The following is a 19774-nucleotide window of genomic DNA, read 5'->3' on the forward strand; positions in this document are numbered from 1 at the left end:
ATTATTCTTATGACTAAATACGTTATTATCTCAATCAACATGATCATACGTTGTTCTCAGTAAATTATAATTGAAGTGAGCATTTCGTCTGTCGAATCAGGATAAATATTGTTACGCGGAAAAAGCTTTGAGATTGTAGTAAGATGTCGTTGAGTTGAAAGAAGTTTATATTTCTTGACTAAAAAAAATCGCATTAGTTTACGATAACAGAATCACAGATTACGGCAATTCAACACAAACTTGGATATCACAAATTTCGTTCAATGTGATGTACGGAAAGCTGAATTTAAACATCGGCTTCATTCGAGAAAACAACATTCAATTAATTCCTCAATGTAATCATCTCCATGAATGCCTGATTTATTCAATTTTCGATGAAAATATTGTTGAAAATGAATTGAAAAATTTGCAATAAAAACTTGTATTTTGGTGCAGACAACCCAAAATTTTTCAATTGAGGAAGCAACAGTAACTATACTCATTTATAAAAAATGCAATTGTCCACTTGTTTCTATTGACCGCAAAACCACAGAAATTGCATCAATTCATCAAATGTTGCAATTTATTTTATGCTCTCTTTTACTTCCTTATCAGGCATTTCCCGAGGAAATAAACCCTGCAGATAGGAGTGGCATCACACAACTTAACACGCTCGTTCAACATGACCTAGGAACCACCCATTGTCACGTATATTCTACATTATCAAATCAACGAGTTCCCCCGTCGTAGGGAGAGAACATCCTCGTCAACACCAGCACACTCGACGAGAATTTTTATCCCTCCTTAAATGAAGAAGATGTCGTAACCAGCTGTCGCCTCGCGAGCTACTGTCTCCTGCACTGAGAGTATTCATATATGAACATCATAAAGGAAAAAAAACTATTTTAGTTCTCAGGGACCTGCGGCATTTTAAAATTCAACGAGTGAGGAAACCTAAAATCAAGTGATTTTATCACTATGCGGAGGGAAAAGGTGCACTCCAAAAATAGAGTGTTTGACGCTCATCTGAATTTCAAATGGCAGACAAAAACAGACGTCGGAATCATCATAAATGTCTGAAAGTCGGTAAAATGTCTGACAATTTCAGAAACCACTGGTTTCTGAAAAGGACTCAAACATTTCTTTCATGTGAAACTTTTCAAACGTTTAGTTCTGATGTTAGTTCTCTTACTTCTGAAATTCCGTTATTTATTAGTCATTATGATATTTAAAAATTAATGTTAAAAAAAACATGACATTAATATTAATTTTTATGTTAATTTATTAGTTATTGTTATTAACATAAAAATTAATGTTAATGTTAATTTTCTATGGAAAATTAATGAATGTTAGAGTTCCGAATACATTTTACAATTTTCGGAAAAATCGCCTTGATCTTGAAAAATTCACCATTCATCTCGCATTTTTTTCCACGGCCCACAGTCCAAAAAACCTAGAACTGAATTTCATTCTACGATTACTTGATTTGTTTTATAATTTTTTCCCATTTTTTTACACCGTCTACTAATTTCAGTGACATTTTTATCAATTAGTAAATAAATTCAGTAGCGAAGTGGTCAAACAGTTTAAGTCGCTTTTGGCTATTGGCTAGTTTTCAATGAATATCTCGAAATCTAAGGGAGATAGCAAAATTTTTCTCATAACCTTTTTAGTAGGACTCATTACACTTTACAAAAAAGGTTATTATAAAAATTTCGCTATCTCCCTTCAATTCGGAAATATTTGTGGAAAACTCACCTAAAGACTAAATTGACTTGAACTGTTTGACCACTTCGCTACTGAATTCTAGTCGTGTCAGTAATAATCGTTAAAAATTAGGGATAAATTTCCACTAATCGAAGATCGACTCGAAAGAATTACGGAGATAGTATTAGTAGAAAGTCAAACTGTGTTCATCCACCCGCGGAAAAATTCCAATCTGAAAACCCCCTAATGTTTCCGCGGCTTGACCTTTCTGAAAGTGCCAATTGAATTCGTATATAGAATCCTGAAATCCCTGGGTGCAGTCGACATTTCTCCAGTTACAAATAAGGTTTTTGTGTGGTGGTGAGAATAATTGTGTGGTGCCGAGAAAGATCGTCTCCGTTTACGATGTATATCGGGAAGGGGAAAATTGACGTCTTAAGAGGTCTCTTGTAAAGTCGTTGAAGATTTGTCACCGCTTTTAGTAGGACTTTTCACACTACAAGATACCCTAAAACTCAAGGAGAATCTCGTGAGAGTAGCGCGCACGGAAAGAAATGTAGAGTAAAAATTACGGAACTCACAGTTCGCTCACCGATTACGGAATCGACTCAGAAAATTTAAGTGACGGTATCTCAATTTTTCACAGGAGATTAAGTTCCGTAAAATTTCCTACAACCACATTTCGCTCCGGAATTACGGAAAAAATACGTAATTTTTATTCAATATTTCTCTCGGTGCGAGGAATTATTTGGAGGGGAAAACACAACTGGAATTTTGATCTCCGACGTTTTGTCAATGCACTCTTACAAAACAATTAAATTGTAAATGAATGAAAAATCTTGAATTGGAGAATTTTATTTGATTCAAACATCTAACATATCTTGGTGCACCTTGTAGAATTATTCCACCCCCAGCCATGCCCCAGGGTACTCCAAAAACTGAGTAAAATTCGTCCCCCATACCCCCAAATGCTCGAGCTGCAAAATTAAAGAGTCCAAGCTCAAACAGATTCCCAGCCCCGGGGAACCTGTGAATGCAACATGAATGCGTATGTTTCTCTTTTATAGTACCCCTCAGGGAATTTAAATTGAAGATGACGACCATGTTGCAAGTAATATAATATCATGACCCCACGCGAGATCTTGAGTTTTGTGGCCCTCCGATTCCCTCACATGCATTCTCCCGTCACGTCTGAAAAGGCCCGCAGAACACATCCAACACAATTTCTCTGACACTTGCTCTCCATTATCCTGCGGTGCGGTGTTTTACGATACACGCGATCCGGGCAATTGACGGACGACTGAAGTACCAATATTGATCCGATCAATTTCCCGATTGCGAGCGTGCAATCAAATCCGTGACGAGAGAATGAATGAAAAGCGATTATCAATTGATTGAAACACTTTGTGAGGAATTAGTGAAATTGACACATTCAATAGCACATGGGACGCACTTGTTACACGAGCGGAAAATAAATACATTTAGTGTGACAAGTTGGACTGACTGTTGCACTGTTGCACTGAGAGAAAAATATGATTCTTCTGACTATATTCCATCACCATCGAATTATAGTCAAAAAGTCCTCAACAATTTTTCATGGGTTGCGGTAACTGCCGGAGAAGTAATTACTACAATGGAATGTAGTCATTGCAACTATTTTATAGTTCTACTCACGATAGATTTGTCGTGGTTAGTGATGCCGCGAGACATTTCACCAGCCATCACGAGACAATACTTTGGAGAGATTGCCTCGGTCTCAGTGAACACGCAAATTTTTGGTCTCATCTCCGTCTAGAAATACGCAGTGTCGGCTTCTCTCGTGATGACTTCGAGTCAATTTATCTCATCTCGGTTTCCAGTTTTTCGCATTTTTTATCTGTAGAAAACCGAGACGAGACAAACCGAGACTAGTCGTGGTTACTTTTGAATTTTGGTTAGTTTAACTGCATTCTGATTTGCAAAAATTACGCTTGTGAAGTTACTATAATGTTATGTGCCGCATACAAAAAAAAATCGTATCATTCACCAAAACTGCCTCAACTATTTTCTTATTGTAAATCGAACTCCTGTTTTTTTTTTCCTTGAAATTTCAGTGGTCATTAAATTTCAAGGAATCGATAAAAATTTCCAAAAAGTGTACCGGCAATTTCAGAAAAAAATTTTCAACACTAGTTGAATTTTCATAAATATGTTCTTCTCGCCATACAGTTATTCATTGAACCGCAGTCGAAAGCTCCGCTTCCCGCACATTCCCCAAAGCTTCCTTCCCAAAATATGCGCGAACTACCAATTTGTCCCAAAATGTTGAATTATTGACGACCACGGGACCCTCGTATGTACCTAACAAATCTCGTTTCACGTACACGACTCTCGTGGCACTATCTCATGCTTCTGACGCTCAACGTGCAGTTGCCTAAAATAAACTGGGACGTAAATACCGGGTGAAATTGAATCGTTCCTCCGCTGAACACGAACCTCTCGCTAGTATCACGCTTCATACCCTGGAGTGCTTGCAGTTCCCGCATTCACACTCCCCTCACAACAGTTTACATTAAATAAATAAATAAATAAAAAGGGAATAAATCCGTCAGAAATATGTTCACAAAGGTTTGTAAAGTGTGCGCGTGAAAATATTCGCAAAAGCGAACGCAAAGATCATCGAAAATCATTCTTGAAGTGAGCAAACCCAGACAGCAGAACTCAAACAGAAGTGAATACGGAAATTATGGAGCCAGATCCATATTACAGACAACTATGCTCCTCCGAGACGCTGCGTTCCGGGTCGAAAGGCTTCTTCCGGGACTTCACAGAGGCAGTGGTAAACAATGCAGGAGACACTTGGATTGCTAAAGTGTTTGGCGAACTCGACGGCGACGACGAGCGCATGCGGGTGATATTTACCGACCCGAGAATCAAGAATTCGGTCGTGAATACGCTGGACAGGGTTAGACATATCTACAGAGACAAAGACGCGCGAATTTCGAGGAGCAAGCGGCTCGAAGGTCTCAGTCTTGGTCGTTCGTTTTTTTGTTCAGTTGTGAGGACGAATTTTCAAGATCAAGAATGTCACTTGCAAATTTGAATAAATTCGTTATTTTTTTTTAATGATGAGGGTTGTTTGAGGTTTATATTAGGAATGATGGAATGCGAAATTTTAATGTGGATTATGTTTATTGAAATTTTTCGTGAATTGATGCAAGTTCAGGAATTTTTGATTTGCTACCACGCAAAAAATAGAATTGTCATTCAATTTTTAGGGAAATTGATGAAGACAAATATTCAAGATGAGATTTAATGCAGTTTAGCAATTTTTTTTACAAGTGAATGTTCTACGGAAATTTCAAGGGATTTCGTCACTGAAAATTCTCGCGGATTTCGAGGAGCAAGCGGCTCGAAGGTCTCAGTCTTGGTCGTTCGTTTTTTTGTTCAGTTGTGAGGACGAATTTTCAAGATCAAGAATGTCACTTGCAAATTTGAATAAATTCGTTATTTTTTTTTAATGATGAGGGTTGTTTGAGGTTTATATTAGGAATGATGGAATGGGAAATTTTAATGTAGATTATGTTTATTGAAATTTTTCGTGAATTGATGCAAGTTCAGGAATTTTTGATTTGCTACCACGCAAAAAATAGAATTGTCATTCAATTTTTAGGGAAATTGATGAAGACAAATATTCAAGATGAGATTTAATGCAGTTTAGCAATTTTTTTTACAAGTGAATGTTCTACGGAAATTTCAAGGGATTTCGTCACTGAAAATTCTCGCGGATTTCGAGGAGCAAGCGGCTCGAAGGTCTCAGTCTTGGTCGTTCGTTTTTTTGTTCAGTTGTGAGGACGAATTTTCAAGATCAAGAATGTCACTTGCAAATTTGAATAAATTCGTTATTTTTTTTTAATGATGAGGGTTGTTTGAGGTTTATATTAGGAATGATGGAATGGGAAATTTTAATGTAGATTATGTTTATTGAAATTTTTCGTGAATTGATGCAAGTTCAGGAATTTTTGATTTGCTACCACGCAAAAAATAGAATTGTCATTCAATTTTTAGGGAAATTGATGAAGACAAATATTCAAGATGAGATTTAATGCAGTTTAGCAATTTTTTTTACAAGTGAATGTTCTACGGAAATTTCAAGGGATTTCGTCACTGAAAATTCATAATTTTATCAAAAAATTAATGGAAACTGTAAATTTCAGTTCAATTGTTTTATGAAAATTCATGGAAATTAGGAAAAGAATAGAATTATTGTTGAATATTTAATGAATTGAAAATTGAGAGTTTTTTGGTACTGAATATTCATATTTTCATTGAAAATTCAAGTAACTTTGGCGAATTTCGTGTTTCTGTCACTCAAAAATTTGGATTCTCATCGAATTTTTAATTAAATTTACAGTTTTATAATTTCTCGTTTTGAAGTCGATTCAACGCAGAAAAAAATGCTGAAATTTTACATTCCACTGAAAATTAAATAAAAATTCCCTACTTTTGAGCAGCAGAATAACGTGAATTCCCCAACTCCATTAAATTTTCCTGAATTCTATTAATTTGCGTGGAATAACTAAACTGTCATTGACAGTTTCCATTGATTTTTTCATCAAATTGTGGATTCCCAACTAACAAATTCCTTGAAATTCCATCTTGAAAATTAATACGAAACGCATCAATTAAATATATACTATTTTATTACCCCAAGAAGTTATTTCTCTGATAACAAATCATTATTCTTCTCAATGCTTCTTATTTGAGCACTCCATAAATTATTTCATCACGCGAACGTCTAAGTTGTCCCATCATTACAGGTATACAATATTGTCGTTCTGGAGAGAATAAAAAGGCTCTGATACTACTGAGCCAGGCGGTGCTCCGCGCGCCGATGACAGGTAATGAACACCCGCTGATCCAATTTCCCCCCGTTTGTGAAATCCATGATCCAGGACAACTCGTAATCAACAATTTCAAGAGAGAATTCTCTTTGTCCGCAAATTTCATTGTTTGTTCCTCGGCAGGTCGAGTGAAGGCAATCGATGAAGGGTACAGCTTAGCATTGGCTTTGGTGGCACGTGCGGACGTACTAATTGCACTCGGCGAATTTCAGAGGGCTGTTGATGATTTGAGAGCAGCCGGAGAGGAGCAGTTGCCTAACGACTTCAGGTATTAAAGATTAAGAACAATATTTTACTAATAAATGCACGGAATTTGTGGGAACGTATTGACGTGTGTGGGGCATAAAAACTAGTGAAAAGTTCAATAGAAATTCAATAGAATTTTCCAGCCAGTGATAGGCATATCAATCAATTATAATTAGCGTTAAAATTTTCACGGAGGCATTCACAGACATTTGAATAACCTAAATCAATTTCCGTTTGTTTTCCGTGAAAGGGGAAGGGGATGAATGAACTCAACCGATTTCGCAATGGTATTCTTTGTTTGACAAATGGAAATTTTGTGGTGAGTGCACGGAGGGAAATATTCAGTAAAAATTAAGGAACAATTCACGTAATCCGCAATGGGGAATCGTTTTCCGGAAATTTTTACAGGAATGGAAGAGAAGAAATCTGAAACTTTCAGTGAATTTTCAGGTTCATCACCGAACAAAGTACGAAATTGTCACGTAATTTTTCCCGAAGAAGTAAAATCTTACAGAAATTCGCCGACTTATTATGCCTCGAAAATCAAAAAATCTTGAACGTTCAACAATTTTTATGAAGCTGGTGAGTTATTTCCACGTTCCGTTCCGTTAAATTGCTCAATCGTTGGGGAAAAATTACGGAACGAGTTGTTGTCTCCACAGCGGTGAGTCATCAGACGGGTGGTTAATTTTTACGGAACAAATCGTAGAATTTACGTGGCGATTCGTACAATTTCAGTTCTGACTCACACTTTTTATTGAATTTTACTTCGCTCGCGGATCACGTTTTGAAACGTAATTTTTACGTTTTTTTTTGGTAATCTTTCTGAATTCTCTCCGTATGGGTTTACTATTGGCTCACAAAGACAGGAGTATAGAATGAGGAAGTCTCATAACAGCTGCCCCATCGCTGTACAGCAGAGCCTATGAAAATTGCGACCCTTCATGTACCATAAATATGACGAATTTCGCGTCACGCAATAGCTGAAGTGCACGCCTCCCTTGACGCTGGCAGCGATTGAATTTTCTAGCGAATTCCCTAGATTTTTCTATAAAATTTTGTCATGCGTGTGCCTTTGCCATTCCCGAACAAAAGGGAACACAACTCGGAATTATTCACAGACATTTGAATAACGTAAATCAATTTCCGTTTGTTTTGCCTGAAAGGGGAAGGAGATGAATGAACACAACAGATTCCGTAACGATATTCTTTGTTTGACAAATGGAAATTTTGTGGTGAGTGAATTTGCTATTTTGGCTCACAAAGACGGGAGTGCAGAGTGAGCAAGTCCCGTAACAGTTGTCCCATTGTCATAGTCACCGAGGGAAATCTCGGGCGAGTGATGCACAGTAGAGCCTATGAAAATTGCAATCCTTCATGTAACATAAATATGACGAATTTCGCGTCACGCAATTGCTGAAGTGCATGCCTCCCTTGACACTGGCAACGACGTCTGCAAGTAGACTCTCGAGACAGTACTTTTCGTAAAGGCATAACAGAATGCCGCTAATTTCCCAAATTTTTGAACATATTTCCTGCTGAGAGTTATCGATATTTCTTAAAATCAAAGCACGTTGATCTCCAGGAAGTGATGATAATGATCAATGTGGTCTGGGTTGAAAAAATATTGATAACTTTGGGCAGGAAATTTGTTTGATTATTTTTCTCACTCGGATTTCAGCCAATCAGAGCGCAGTATTTGAGGCTGTCGAACAGTTTTATTTCGGTAATTCACTAGTAGCTTTGCAAATGTTTCTCACCTTTCAACGCATTTCACGTTTAATATTCTGTGTGGNTTCAAATCGATTTGTGAAGTTAAAGAGCTGAAACTTTGCAATTATCCACCGGCGAAAGCTTCTGCCTTGAATAGAGCTCGATAAATAATTGCATCCATCGACTGCCGCGTGATTAAAGGATCGCATGCTATTCGATGGGATTTCCACAATACCTGCGTCATGAATGGATTTCTCTCATTCTTGAAGACTGAGAGGTAACAGAAAGCCACAGTTTCCTTGAAATTTTCAGTAGTAATACCATTAGTGCTTCAAAATTATCGGATATTTTCCGATAGCTTCGTTGCCTAGGAACGATTGTGCCAAATTTTGCAGAAAAATCCCACGTGCTTCGCACTCGGGATTTTAAACCTGAAAAATTTGGCACAATCGTTCCTAGGCAACGAAGCTATCGGAAAATATCCGATAATTTTGAAGCACTAATGGTATTACTACTGAAAATTTCAAGGAAACTGTGGCTTTCTGTTACCTCTCAGTCTTCAAGAATGAGAGAAATCCATTCATGACGCAGGTATTGTGGAAATCCCATCGAATAGCATGCGATCCTTTAATCACGCGGCAGTCGATGGATGCAATTATTTATCGAGCTCTATTCAAGGCAGAAGCTTTCGCCGGTGGATAATTGCAAAGTTTCAGCTCTTTAACTTCACAAATCGATTTGAATGCGCGAGAGAACACTCGGGGAAGAAATTACTTGTATTTAAGAGTTATATATTGCGCGTGAAGAATATTTTATCGACACTCTTGGATAAAAACAGAGATTTCATGGGCAATTGAATAGCAATTTTCAGGAGAAGGACAATGAATTCTATTGAGAGGAGAAGAAATTATGTAATTTCATGTTCCACTTGAAATTCAATAGAATTTTGCATTTTTGAGCTGCAGGAAGACGAAAATTTCTTAACTACTTTCAATTTCAAATCAAAACATTAACATTCGGTATCAAATCACGCTTTCTCAATTAATTGAAATTACATTGAGAGATGACTAGGAATTTTCGGAAGGGTAACAGTCAATTCGATTGAAGGGGACAAATATTGAAATTTCCCATTTTTTTAATTTTTAATGAAAACATGAATAATTAGTACCTAATGATGCTGCGTTTTACTATTAATTAATTGCTTATTCCTGCTTTCTATTAATTTTCATGGAAAAATTAAATTAAAATTCAAAGTTCCCATTAATTTTTTCATAAAATTTTGAATTTTCAACTACAAAATTCCTTGAAATATTTTTTTTCAGCAACGTTCGGCAATTATTTATTGAGATTTCATGGACAGTTGACAAATAAACTTCATCCGTGTAACATTGAATTCAATTCAAGTGGAAAAAATCCTAAAATTTCAAATTGCAGTGAAAATTCAATAAAATTTCCCTTGTTTTAAATGTTCAATCAAAAAATGAATCGTCAGTGCAAAATTATGCTGAATTTTGCCATTAATTGAAAATTCAGGAATATCTTTCCTTGAATTGTCCTGCTTTCTATCAATTTCCATAGAATTTTAAATATTCAATGACGATTCTGATTCCTTGAAATTAAGTGGAACAATAACGTGATAAAAATTTCCATCAAGTCTACCCGAAATTTCACCCATCAATTTTTAACCGTGAAGAAGAACAGATTTGCTCGTGGTAAATGAGTTAAATCTCCTCGACGGAATCAATATTCCCCAATAAACCAGACCTTCCGTCAAAAATTTCGCTGGTCCTCTAGAAAATCCCATAAAAAACAAATAAAAAGTTCACGCAGAGTAATGATGCAAACGTGACGTCCTTGCGGCGATATTTTCCTCATCCGCATGCACAGTCCCTCGTAAATTTGGTGAGATATCACGGTGACAACGTGAGCGGCATCAGATCGCGTTGCATATGAATCCAGTGGCTAACGTGAATCCTTCCATAACCTTGCCGGACATTAGCCACAAAAACCCATTACCCCGGAAATATAATTCCGATTATCTGCACTACGTGCCTTATCCCGCGATTTATTCCGAAATCAGTTTTGTGTCACGGGAGTGGGGGAACAAGAACCTCCGGTTTTAATGCACACACGTATTATGTAACTTTGTGATCACGAGTGTTTTCCTGGGGCATGTCTTTTTGTTGACATTTCCCCTCATCTTTCTTACGCGGAGGAGAAACTGCAGGAGAAATTACGTGACAGCTCACTTCATCGGGGGATTGATTGTTAATTTCGGGAATTTTTACGGAAAATCGACAAGAAACTGAGGATTAATATTAATGTTTTGCTTTGAAACGTTATTGAAACGAAGGATATTTGGGAGTTAATGCCCTTGAAAAAATTTTTTTTTAACTTCGTTTGGGTCGGGAAAAATGTATTAATCCAGATTTTGGACCTGATATAAGCAGAAAAGTCGATTAGTTCAGGAAGAAACGTGTCTAATGCCGAAATCGACTCAATTCACATCGATTTTTCGACTTGATTCAAGTAGATTTTTCGGCTTGATTCAAGTCGATTTTTCGCCTTTATTGAAGTCGATTTTTTGGCTTGATTTGAGGTGATTCTAGGTGATTCTTCTTATATATGGGGCGGTCGAAAAATCGACTTGAATCAAACCGAAAAAACGACTTGAATCAAGCCGAAAAATCGAGTTGAGTCAAGCTGAAAAATCAACTTGAATCAAGCCGAAATTCGAATTGCATTAAGCCAAAAAATTGACATGCATCAAATAAAAAAATTGACTGGAATCAAGCTAAAAAATCTACTTGAATCAAGCCGAATTTCGACTTGAATCAAGCCGAATTTCGACTTGAATCATGCCGAAAAATCGACTTGAATCAAATCGAAAAATCGGCTTAGGTTAAACCAAAATTCAACTTGAATCAAGCTGAAAAATTGACTTATATCAAGTCGATTGCGGTTTGATGCAAGTGGAAAAATCGACTTGAATCAGACCGATGTGCCAGTGTGCATTTCTTCGAGTCAGACTTGATTCATGCCGATGATCCGGCATGAAATAAACGGACCCCCGGCATAATTCAGTCCGACTTGATTCAAGCCGATTTGTCGGTTTGATTCAAGACGAATTTTTTGGGAGGTTTATTTGAATTAAATAAACTTTATTAGAATCAAATCAATCCTCTACTAGAATCAAATAAACAACTTATTCGATTCAAATAATGTTTATTCAATTGAAATAAACCATTTTTCTGCGTGTAAAATTCACTGATGATCGGGGTTATTCGGAGTAGTGTCCTGTATCACCAATAATTGGTGATAGATTTCCGAAAATCAGTGGCATGTCCCTGAAAACTGCTGATATGTTTTTGAAAATCAAAACTTTCTTTACTCTGTGTACTTTTTTACAATTTCTTTCTCCCTGTAACTCTGTGATCACGAATGTTTTCTTGCGGCACGTCTCTCTCCCGACATTTTCCCCAATCTCTGGAAAACTTGTTTACGTGTTCCATAAAAATATCGTAAAGTCGAATCCGTGGGTTGCGGGTCGGTTTCCCAAGTGATATGACATAAAGCGAAGAATACTGCTGGGCGGTACTACCAGGATTAACCGCCCTATTTCCTTCCTATTTTCAACATCCAGGCGATGGAGATCTTTAGTGCGGTCCCAGGGGTGAAAACAATTCGCTGCGTGGCAGGATAAAGTGAATGAAAGGAGCCGAGATACTTACCGGGTCTGGTTTATTCGTCGAGATTCTGTTTTGAGTCCTGTCAATTCCCGGTATTTTCTGCACTATAGCGCTCTTCATAAACTCGAAAAAAATACCAATATTATCAACCATTTGTATTTCTTTTGTCGAGAAATACAAATATTCCAGAGTGGACGATAAAACAGTTTAATTGAAATTTTTCTATTTATTAAAAAAAATTTCAATGTTAAATTTCATGGGTTTATTCCGGCGAAAATGTTTCAGCTGTCATGAAATAACTGATTTATTCTTCCCAAATAAATTCAACGAGAAAAACATTTAAAAAAAATGTAATAAAAATGATTGCGAATTATCTGTTGAAAATTCAATATAATTTACCCTTTTTTTTAACTGTGTGAGCAACAGCCCACAAAATTGACTGTTGGTTTGCGAAAAATTGTGGTTTAAAGCGGAAAATCCATCCTCTGCGCCGCGCATTTTTTCACTGGGGAAATGTAATTCTGCAGGGAGAAAAAAGTTGGGTAAAAATTGCCTAGAAAATCGAGGCAAATTTTACTGCACGAAAGGGACTCGTGAAGCGAAATGTAATTCAATGAAAAAATACCTCGCTCGGTAAAAAAACAGATCTATGGATGCGAAAATTATCCTCGTTTCTACACTGTTATAAATTTCATGAAATTTCATAGAAGATATTATAGTAAATCTCATGAGACTGACATTGAATCGGATTTAGGGAAAAAATTACTATGATATTTCAATTTTTAAGTAGAGTTCCCGGAAATTCATTTNATCAGTGGCATGTCCCTGAAAACTGCTGATATGTTTTTGAAAATCAAAACTTTCTTTACTCTGTGTACTTTTTTACAATTTCTTTCTCCCTGTAACTCTGTGATCACGAATGTTTTCTTGCGGCACGTCTCTCTCCCGACATTTTCCCCAATCTCTGGAAAACTTGTTTACGTGTTCCATAAAAATATCGTAAAGTCGAATCCGTGGGTTGCGGGTCGGTTTCCCAAGTGATATGACATAAAGCGAAGAATACTGCTGGGCGGTACTACCAGGATTAACCGCCCTATTTCCTTCCTATTTTCAACATCCAGGCGATGGAGATCTTTAGTGCGGTCCCAGGGGTGAAAACAATTCGCTGCGTGGCAGGATAAAGTGAATGAAAGGAGCCGAGATACTTACCGGGTCTGGTTTATTCGTCGAGATTCTGTTTTGAGTCCTGTCAATTCCCGGTATTTTCTGCACTATAGCGCTCTTCATAAACTCGAAAAAAATACCAATATTATCAACCATTTGTATTTCTTTTGTCGAGAAATACAAATATTCCAGAGTGGACGATAAAACAGTTTAATTGAAATTTTTCTATTTATTAAAAAAAATTTCAATGTTAAATTTCATGGGTTTATTCCGGCGAAAATGTTTCAGCTGTCATGAAATAACTGATTTATTCTTCCCAAATAAATTCAACGAGAAAAACATTTAAAAAAAATGTAATAAAAATGATTGCGAATTATCTGTTGAAAATTCAATATAATTTACCCTTTTTTTTAACTGTGTGAGCAACAGCCCACAAAATTGACTGTTGGTTTGCGAAAAATTGTGGTTTAAAGCGGAAAATCCATCCTCTGCGCCGCGCATTTTTTCACTGGGGAAATGTAATTCTGCAGGGAGAAAAAAGTTGGGTAAAAATTGCCTAGAAAATCGAGGCAAATTTTACTGCACGAAAGGGACTCGTGAAGCGAAATGTAATTCAATGAAAAAATACCTCGCTCGGTAAAAAAACAGATCTATGGATGCGAAAATTATCCTCGTTTCTACACTGTTATAAATTTCATGAAATTTCATAGAAGATATTATAGTAAATCTCATGAGACTGACATTGAATCGGATTTAGGGAAAAAATTACTATGATATTTCAATTTTTAAGTAGAGTTCCCGGAAATTCATTTGTTTTTAGTGGGAGTGAGATGGAAATTTCACAACTTGATTGAATTTTCAGTGGAATATTCAGAAACAAAATAACATGAATTTTCAATTTTTCCCTGAATTTTTCCGAATTTTCACAGAATAATTGAACTGAAAAATCAACCGTTTCATTGATTTCTTTATTTCTTTGATTAATTTGTTCATTAAATTCTTGTCTGAAATAAATTTGATTGGCAGTATTAAATTTTTTTCTCAGTGTTTATAAATTTCAGTTGAAAATACCTGAATTACAATTTTGCTCTCCGATCATCTTCATTGAACATGAATTTTTTGTGATTCTTTCCTCCGTGCAGAGCGTCATCAGTGATAAGATTTCAGAAGGCTCGGATTATCCGGGGAATTCAAAAAACATCTCCGCGAGGCAAGTTTACACTGTCAACTTTACAGAACTAACGGAGGTGCTCCTTGTGGAATCACGATGCTATTGATCGCAGTACGCAGACGGATTAAATATTCATGCTCCTAAGGATTATACCAGGAGTGCATGAGCTATATTTCCAGAAGAATTGAGAGATATTTTAACATGAAAAGGATTTCTTCTTAATTTTTTTGTGATATACATGGAAAAAAAACGAAGGAAAAAACAACAAAATAAAAAGGTTTCTTTTGGAGGCAATTTGATGAAAGGATTAAAAAATTACAATTTATAAAAATTACGAGCATTCTTTATAAATAATTTATAAACAATAAAATATAAACCATAAAAATTATTTATTCGGAATCGTAACAAATTTATTCATTTTCAGAATTTTACTAGAAATCGATTTCATGCCTAAAAAAATAATGTTTAAACAAATTTGATTAATTCATTTATTTATTTATTTATTTATATATTTATTCATTTATTTATTCATTTATTTATTTATTTATTGCTGTATACAGATCCAACAGCCCACAGGCCAATTATAGCGTCAAAAGAGCACATTGGACATTTACAGAATATAATATATTTATAAAATAACAGTTTCAAAAATAAATTAACAGATATCTCGATATTGAACCGTTAGAAAACATTTAAAAAATCTGAAAAAAATAGCAAGTTTATTTTTGGAGACAGTTTAATGAATTAATTAAAAGATTGCAATTTTTTAAAAATACGAGCATTTTCTACAGAAAATTTATAAACAATCAATTTTCCACCGTAAAAATCATTTATTCGGAATCCTAACGAATTCATTCATATTCAGAATTTGACCAGAAATCGATTTCATGCCTAAAAAAAATTGTTTCTCAAAGCTTAAACGATTTCAATTATTTATTCATCATCAACGAATTTAAAAAAACTAATAATTTTGTGCAAAACGTCATTTGAATGGCGCTGAGTTTTTTCAAATTTTTCTCACGCAATGTAATTGACAAATTTGATGATTGAAAATGGTTGAATCTATAGTCTCGTCTGTACCAAACTGTAAAATACTTAGATATCCTTAATATAGAACCTGTTATGTGACAATATGAACTTTCAATGGAGTACGTTCCATATGCAAACCAAACAGACAAAGATTACTGCCGAATATCTCGTCAAATTAAACTTGTTCTTGTCTATTCATCTTGAATCAACGCTCCATCCCACTTTCCCGAAAATCCTCCAACTGATTCTTCGGGCTCTGAGCAAATGAATCGACCTGGAAAATGAGGAGATCACTTCATTATATCAAGATTCTCCCTCAACCCCTCGGCTGAAATTCCACACAACTGAATAATACCGTTTCATCTGTACGGAAATCCTCTCTCTCGGAAGTGCTTCGATTATCGAGCATTCTCTCCCCCTTCGCTTTGCTATAACCACATTAGGCCTCCTTCCACTGCATCGGAATGTCGAAGGTTTTCTTCATAATTAGGGTGTACCACTCACCGCACACCCGAACAAACATAGTTTCCGGAGAAGCCGTGGAGAAACAATTTGATATTCTCGGTGAAAACAGCATTTCGGGAATGAATTCAGGGCAGTTACCGCAATTAATCTAATTCAATCATTCATGAAGTAGAAAAGTTGTGCAAGAACTACAGAAAAGCTCAAGTCATTTAGCAACTAAATTCCCTTACAGGTTACTATTACTATATTGAAGACAAAAATTAAAAAAATTTTTTTTTTAACAAGTTAGCGAATAAAAAATTCTATCAGTTTTTTGTCGATTCTGTCAAAAAATTGCGCTGTTTTACTGTGCGTTTTTTATACAATTTTTTTACTGAGGTATTTTCTGTAGGAATTCATCGACATGAATTTCCGGCATTTTTTCCACTCATTTTTCTTCTCTTTTCGTTAAAAAAAATCAAACGAAAAACTAGGCAAAATTTAAGCCGATGAATGTCTGTAGAAAATATCTCAATAGAATAAGTTGTGTAGAAAAATCGAATTCTACTCGAAACACCCAGATAAGCTGCGGAATATGTCGATAGAAAATTGGCTAAAATGTAATAGAAAGGCCGATTGAAATCCAATAGAATTTTCTTTCTTGAATTCTCATATATTTTGTCCCAAAATGATAATTTATGGAGAATTTTATCAAGATTACTGTGAATTAATGTACAATCTTCACAACCAAAAAATCGAGACTGAAATTTCAATCATCTTTTTTTAAGAATTGAGGAAAATTGACAAATCTCGCTTTCAAAATTTTTCAGTGAATTACGATGAGAAATAAAAAAAGAGACGACAATAAAATTTCTCGTAAATATCGCGATAATTTCTCACCTTTTTTCTCGTGTTTGCCGGAGGATTATTGTTGACGGGGTGAACACGTGTGCAAATTTCTCTATTTTTAACCCCCGGTAGTCATTATCAGAACGAAAGATGCTTTTTATTCACATAACACTGCACCTTTGACTCGCTCAACTTGCAGCTGAACGTAGCATGTTTCCATAATACATAATCCCTCCCTCATTTTCCGCACTCAACCACAAACAGTTGCCGCATAATGAGTGCTAGATGGTATTTCCATCGTCAGCCGGAAATTATCATAGTGGAAATTTGATAATTTCGAAGTATATGCAAACTTCAATTTATCAAAGCGGGAGGGATTCGTTCAGAGGGAAATGCTACAGAAAGTGCTGAATTATTTTATAATAAAAATGAAAACCCCCACAGGATTTTCACAATTCGATCATTCAGTGGCTTCAAAAAATTGTTGTGAAAATGACAAAAAAATTGATGAATTACAATACCTAACAAGAAAAACGCAATTCTAGTAATTTGAGGCATAAAAGGGAAGGAACAGAGCCCCCGCCCGAAAATAATGATCTGCTAATTTAATTTTCAGAGCACAAATCGACTCAAAATTGAAGGAACTTGATGAACGTCTCGAAGACGTCCACAAAGCAGTGAAAATACTGGGACCAGCCAGGAGAGACCAGTACTGTAAACGTAAGTTCACCAAGTTCACTTGCAGTTCAAATACGAAAATGTTAATTACAGGAGTAATTCAGGATCTCATTTCCGTATGTGGGAACGGACATTTGTGAGTTGGGGGTGACTACAAGGGAAATGGAATACGTATACCGCAGTGGCATGACGGAATTAATTCAGATACGTCAAGAAAAATATTGTTCTTGGGCCATTCCCTGTTTTCTGCACGCGAATCTCATTTTTAAATTATTCAGTTTTGTGTCTTCTCTTTTTTACTTCCGAATGGAAACCTTGAAAGTGTACTCAAATTTATCGACGCAGTTTAACCTGTCGAAATAGGGTTGACAATATGGGAATCGACAAAAAAGGAATTCCATTCTCCCACACGAAAGGATTCCAACGCCAATCGAAATATCCTCACTGACATCAACACTGGATCAACGAAAAATCGGGTATAATATAGCAGCCGGCAATTTACGTGAGTCTCATTCTGCGATGATATCGGAGCGGCAGGTCTGCACTGAGTTAATTGGGAATTCGTTTATAGCAGGTGGAATGAACGAAATTCCCGGAATTATCGAGAGTCCGAATGAAATTCACACCGGACATATCTCCATATATTGGGAAAATGGCCGCGGAATTGGGAGGTGACGCGTTATTGAATCGCAGAGAGGTACTACTCGGAAAGAATATAAACTTATTTTTCACTGTGGGAAAAATAATGAAAATAGTAAAAAGCGGTTTGAACACTTCAGAATTTTTTTTTTTCGTCCGTGCATTTTATAAAAGTAAAAAAATGAATTTCATGTGGCAAACATTCGGTTAAAATGAATCTAATTTTCAAGTTTTGCCGGTATAGTCCTCGGTTACCATGTTCGCAGTGTAATTTTAATTTTTATATTCTCTCCGTGTGGATAAAATAGTCCCGCAGAATAACTCTACTCTGAGAGAAAAATATAGTTCTACCAATCAAATATATTTCAGACGAACAAATGCTCGTAATTTCCACACAAAATTTTACTATAACTTCTTATCTGAAACAAATTTCATTGGAAGATTTTTTTCTCTGCATTCCTATTGATCCTCACGCAATATAATCCTAAGAAAAAAAAATCCAATTAAAAATCCTCTTGTACTCATATGAAATGAATGTAAATTGAATTTTAAATTGAATTTTCTATCTAAACATGAAGATTCTGCATCAGATTAACCTGAATTTTTAATTGATATCTTAATTTTCGTTGGAATAAATAAAGTGAAATTCACAATTTTTATCAATTTTTCCATCAAATTGTGAATTTTCAGTGAGGAAATTCCTTGAAATTTCAGTAGAACTGTCGTTTGTCATAAAAATTTCTAAAAATTGTAGCGGTAAATTCCATTTTTCACGATATTTCTCTCTCCATCTACGAAACCATCTCTACCCGTTTCATCCAATTTGAAATTGCGTAGGATTGATTGGTCCTAGGATTTTATTGTTCCCATCATTTTTAGGATCAATCCATCCGAATCCGTTTCACCGAGATCAACTGATGTGTCACCACTCTGCGAGATGTGTGTGGGCCGTACCGTCAGTTCAAACAAAACCGCGAGTTCAAAGCCTCTGAAACGACTGCACTGTATAATCAACCGATTTTCTATCCGACAAACCTTCCACCGCTTATCATGTCCGCCGGCCTTCATAATTGGCTCGATGAACCAATATTGATCTTGAGTTGGTGGTCTCAGGCGGCTCAATGACCCTCAGACTCGCAAATTCGGAGTGGCGGGACAAAAAACATTGGTGAGCGAGCAAACAGCTGAGGGCACATCAATAGCTCGCTGTGAATCAGCGAAGCTTAGACTTTAGAGTGACGGATCATAAACGGAAAAGAAGAAAACGGAGGTTCTGCAATCGCTGGGTTTCTTCGTACTCTGAGCGAAAAACTGTAAACTAATGCGATTTTTTTTAGTCAAGAAATAGAAACTTATTTCAACTCAATGACATCTTACTATAATCTCAAAGCTTTTTCCGCGTAACAATATTCATCCAGATTCGACATACGAAATGCTCACTGCAATTTTAATTTACTTGAAACAACGTATGATCATGTTGATTGAGATAACAACGTATTTAGTCATGAGAATAATTTTGATTTTTGAGTAAACCAACGAATTTCTGGAGCTAACAAACTTTTGGCTAGAAAAAAATCGAATAC

At 35.9% G+C, this 19774-nt stretch overlaps 1 protein-coding gene across 2 annotated transcripts in view; it reads left to right on the plus strand.

The window, feature by feature from the left end:
* The first annotated feature begins 4160 nt into the window (after window positions 1-4160).
* The window catches only part of LOC107035722 (SET and MYND domain-containing protein 4), a 32774-nt gene continuing 17160 nt past the window's right edge, over window positions 4161-19774 (plus strand). The window contains exons 1-4 of one of the 2 annotated variants that reach the window (XM_015253284.1): window positions 4161-4688; window positions 6486-6566; window positions 6693-6837; window positions 17491-17594. In XM_015253284.1, the coding sequence (XP_015108770.1) occupies window positions 4412-4688; window positions 6486-6566; window positions 6693-6837; window positions 17491-17594 (607 nt within the window). In that variant the 5' untranslated portion in view covers window positions 4161-4411. The remainder of the gene's footprint in view (window positions 4689-6485; window positions 6567-6692; window positions 6838-17490; window positions 17595-19774) is intronic. The other variant, XM_015253285.1, reaches the window with a different exon arrangement.

This window comes from Diachasma alloeum, unplaced genomic scaffold, assembly GCF_001412515.2.
Source record: "Diachasma alloeum isolate Michigan unplaced genomic scaffold, Dall2.0 Dall_scaffold_00200, whole genome shotgun sequence".
Classification (NCBI taxonomy): domain Eukaryota; kingdom Metazoa; phylum Arthropoda; class Insecta; order Hymenoptera; family Braconidae; genus Diachasma; species Diachasma alloeum.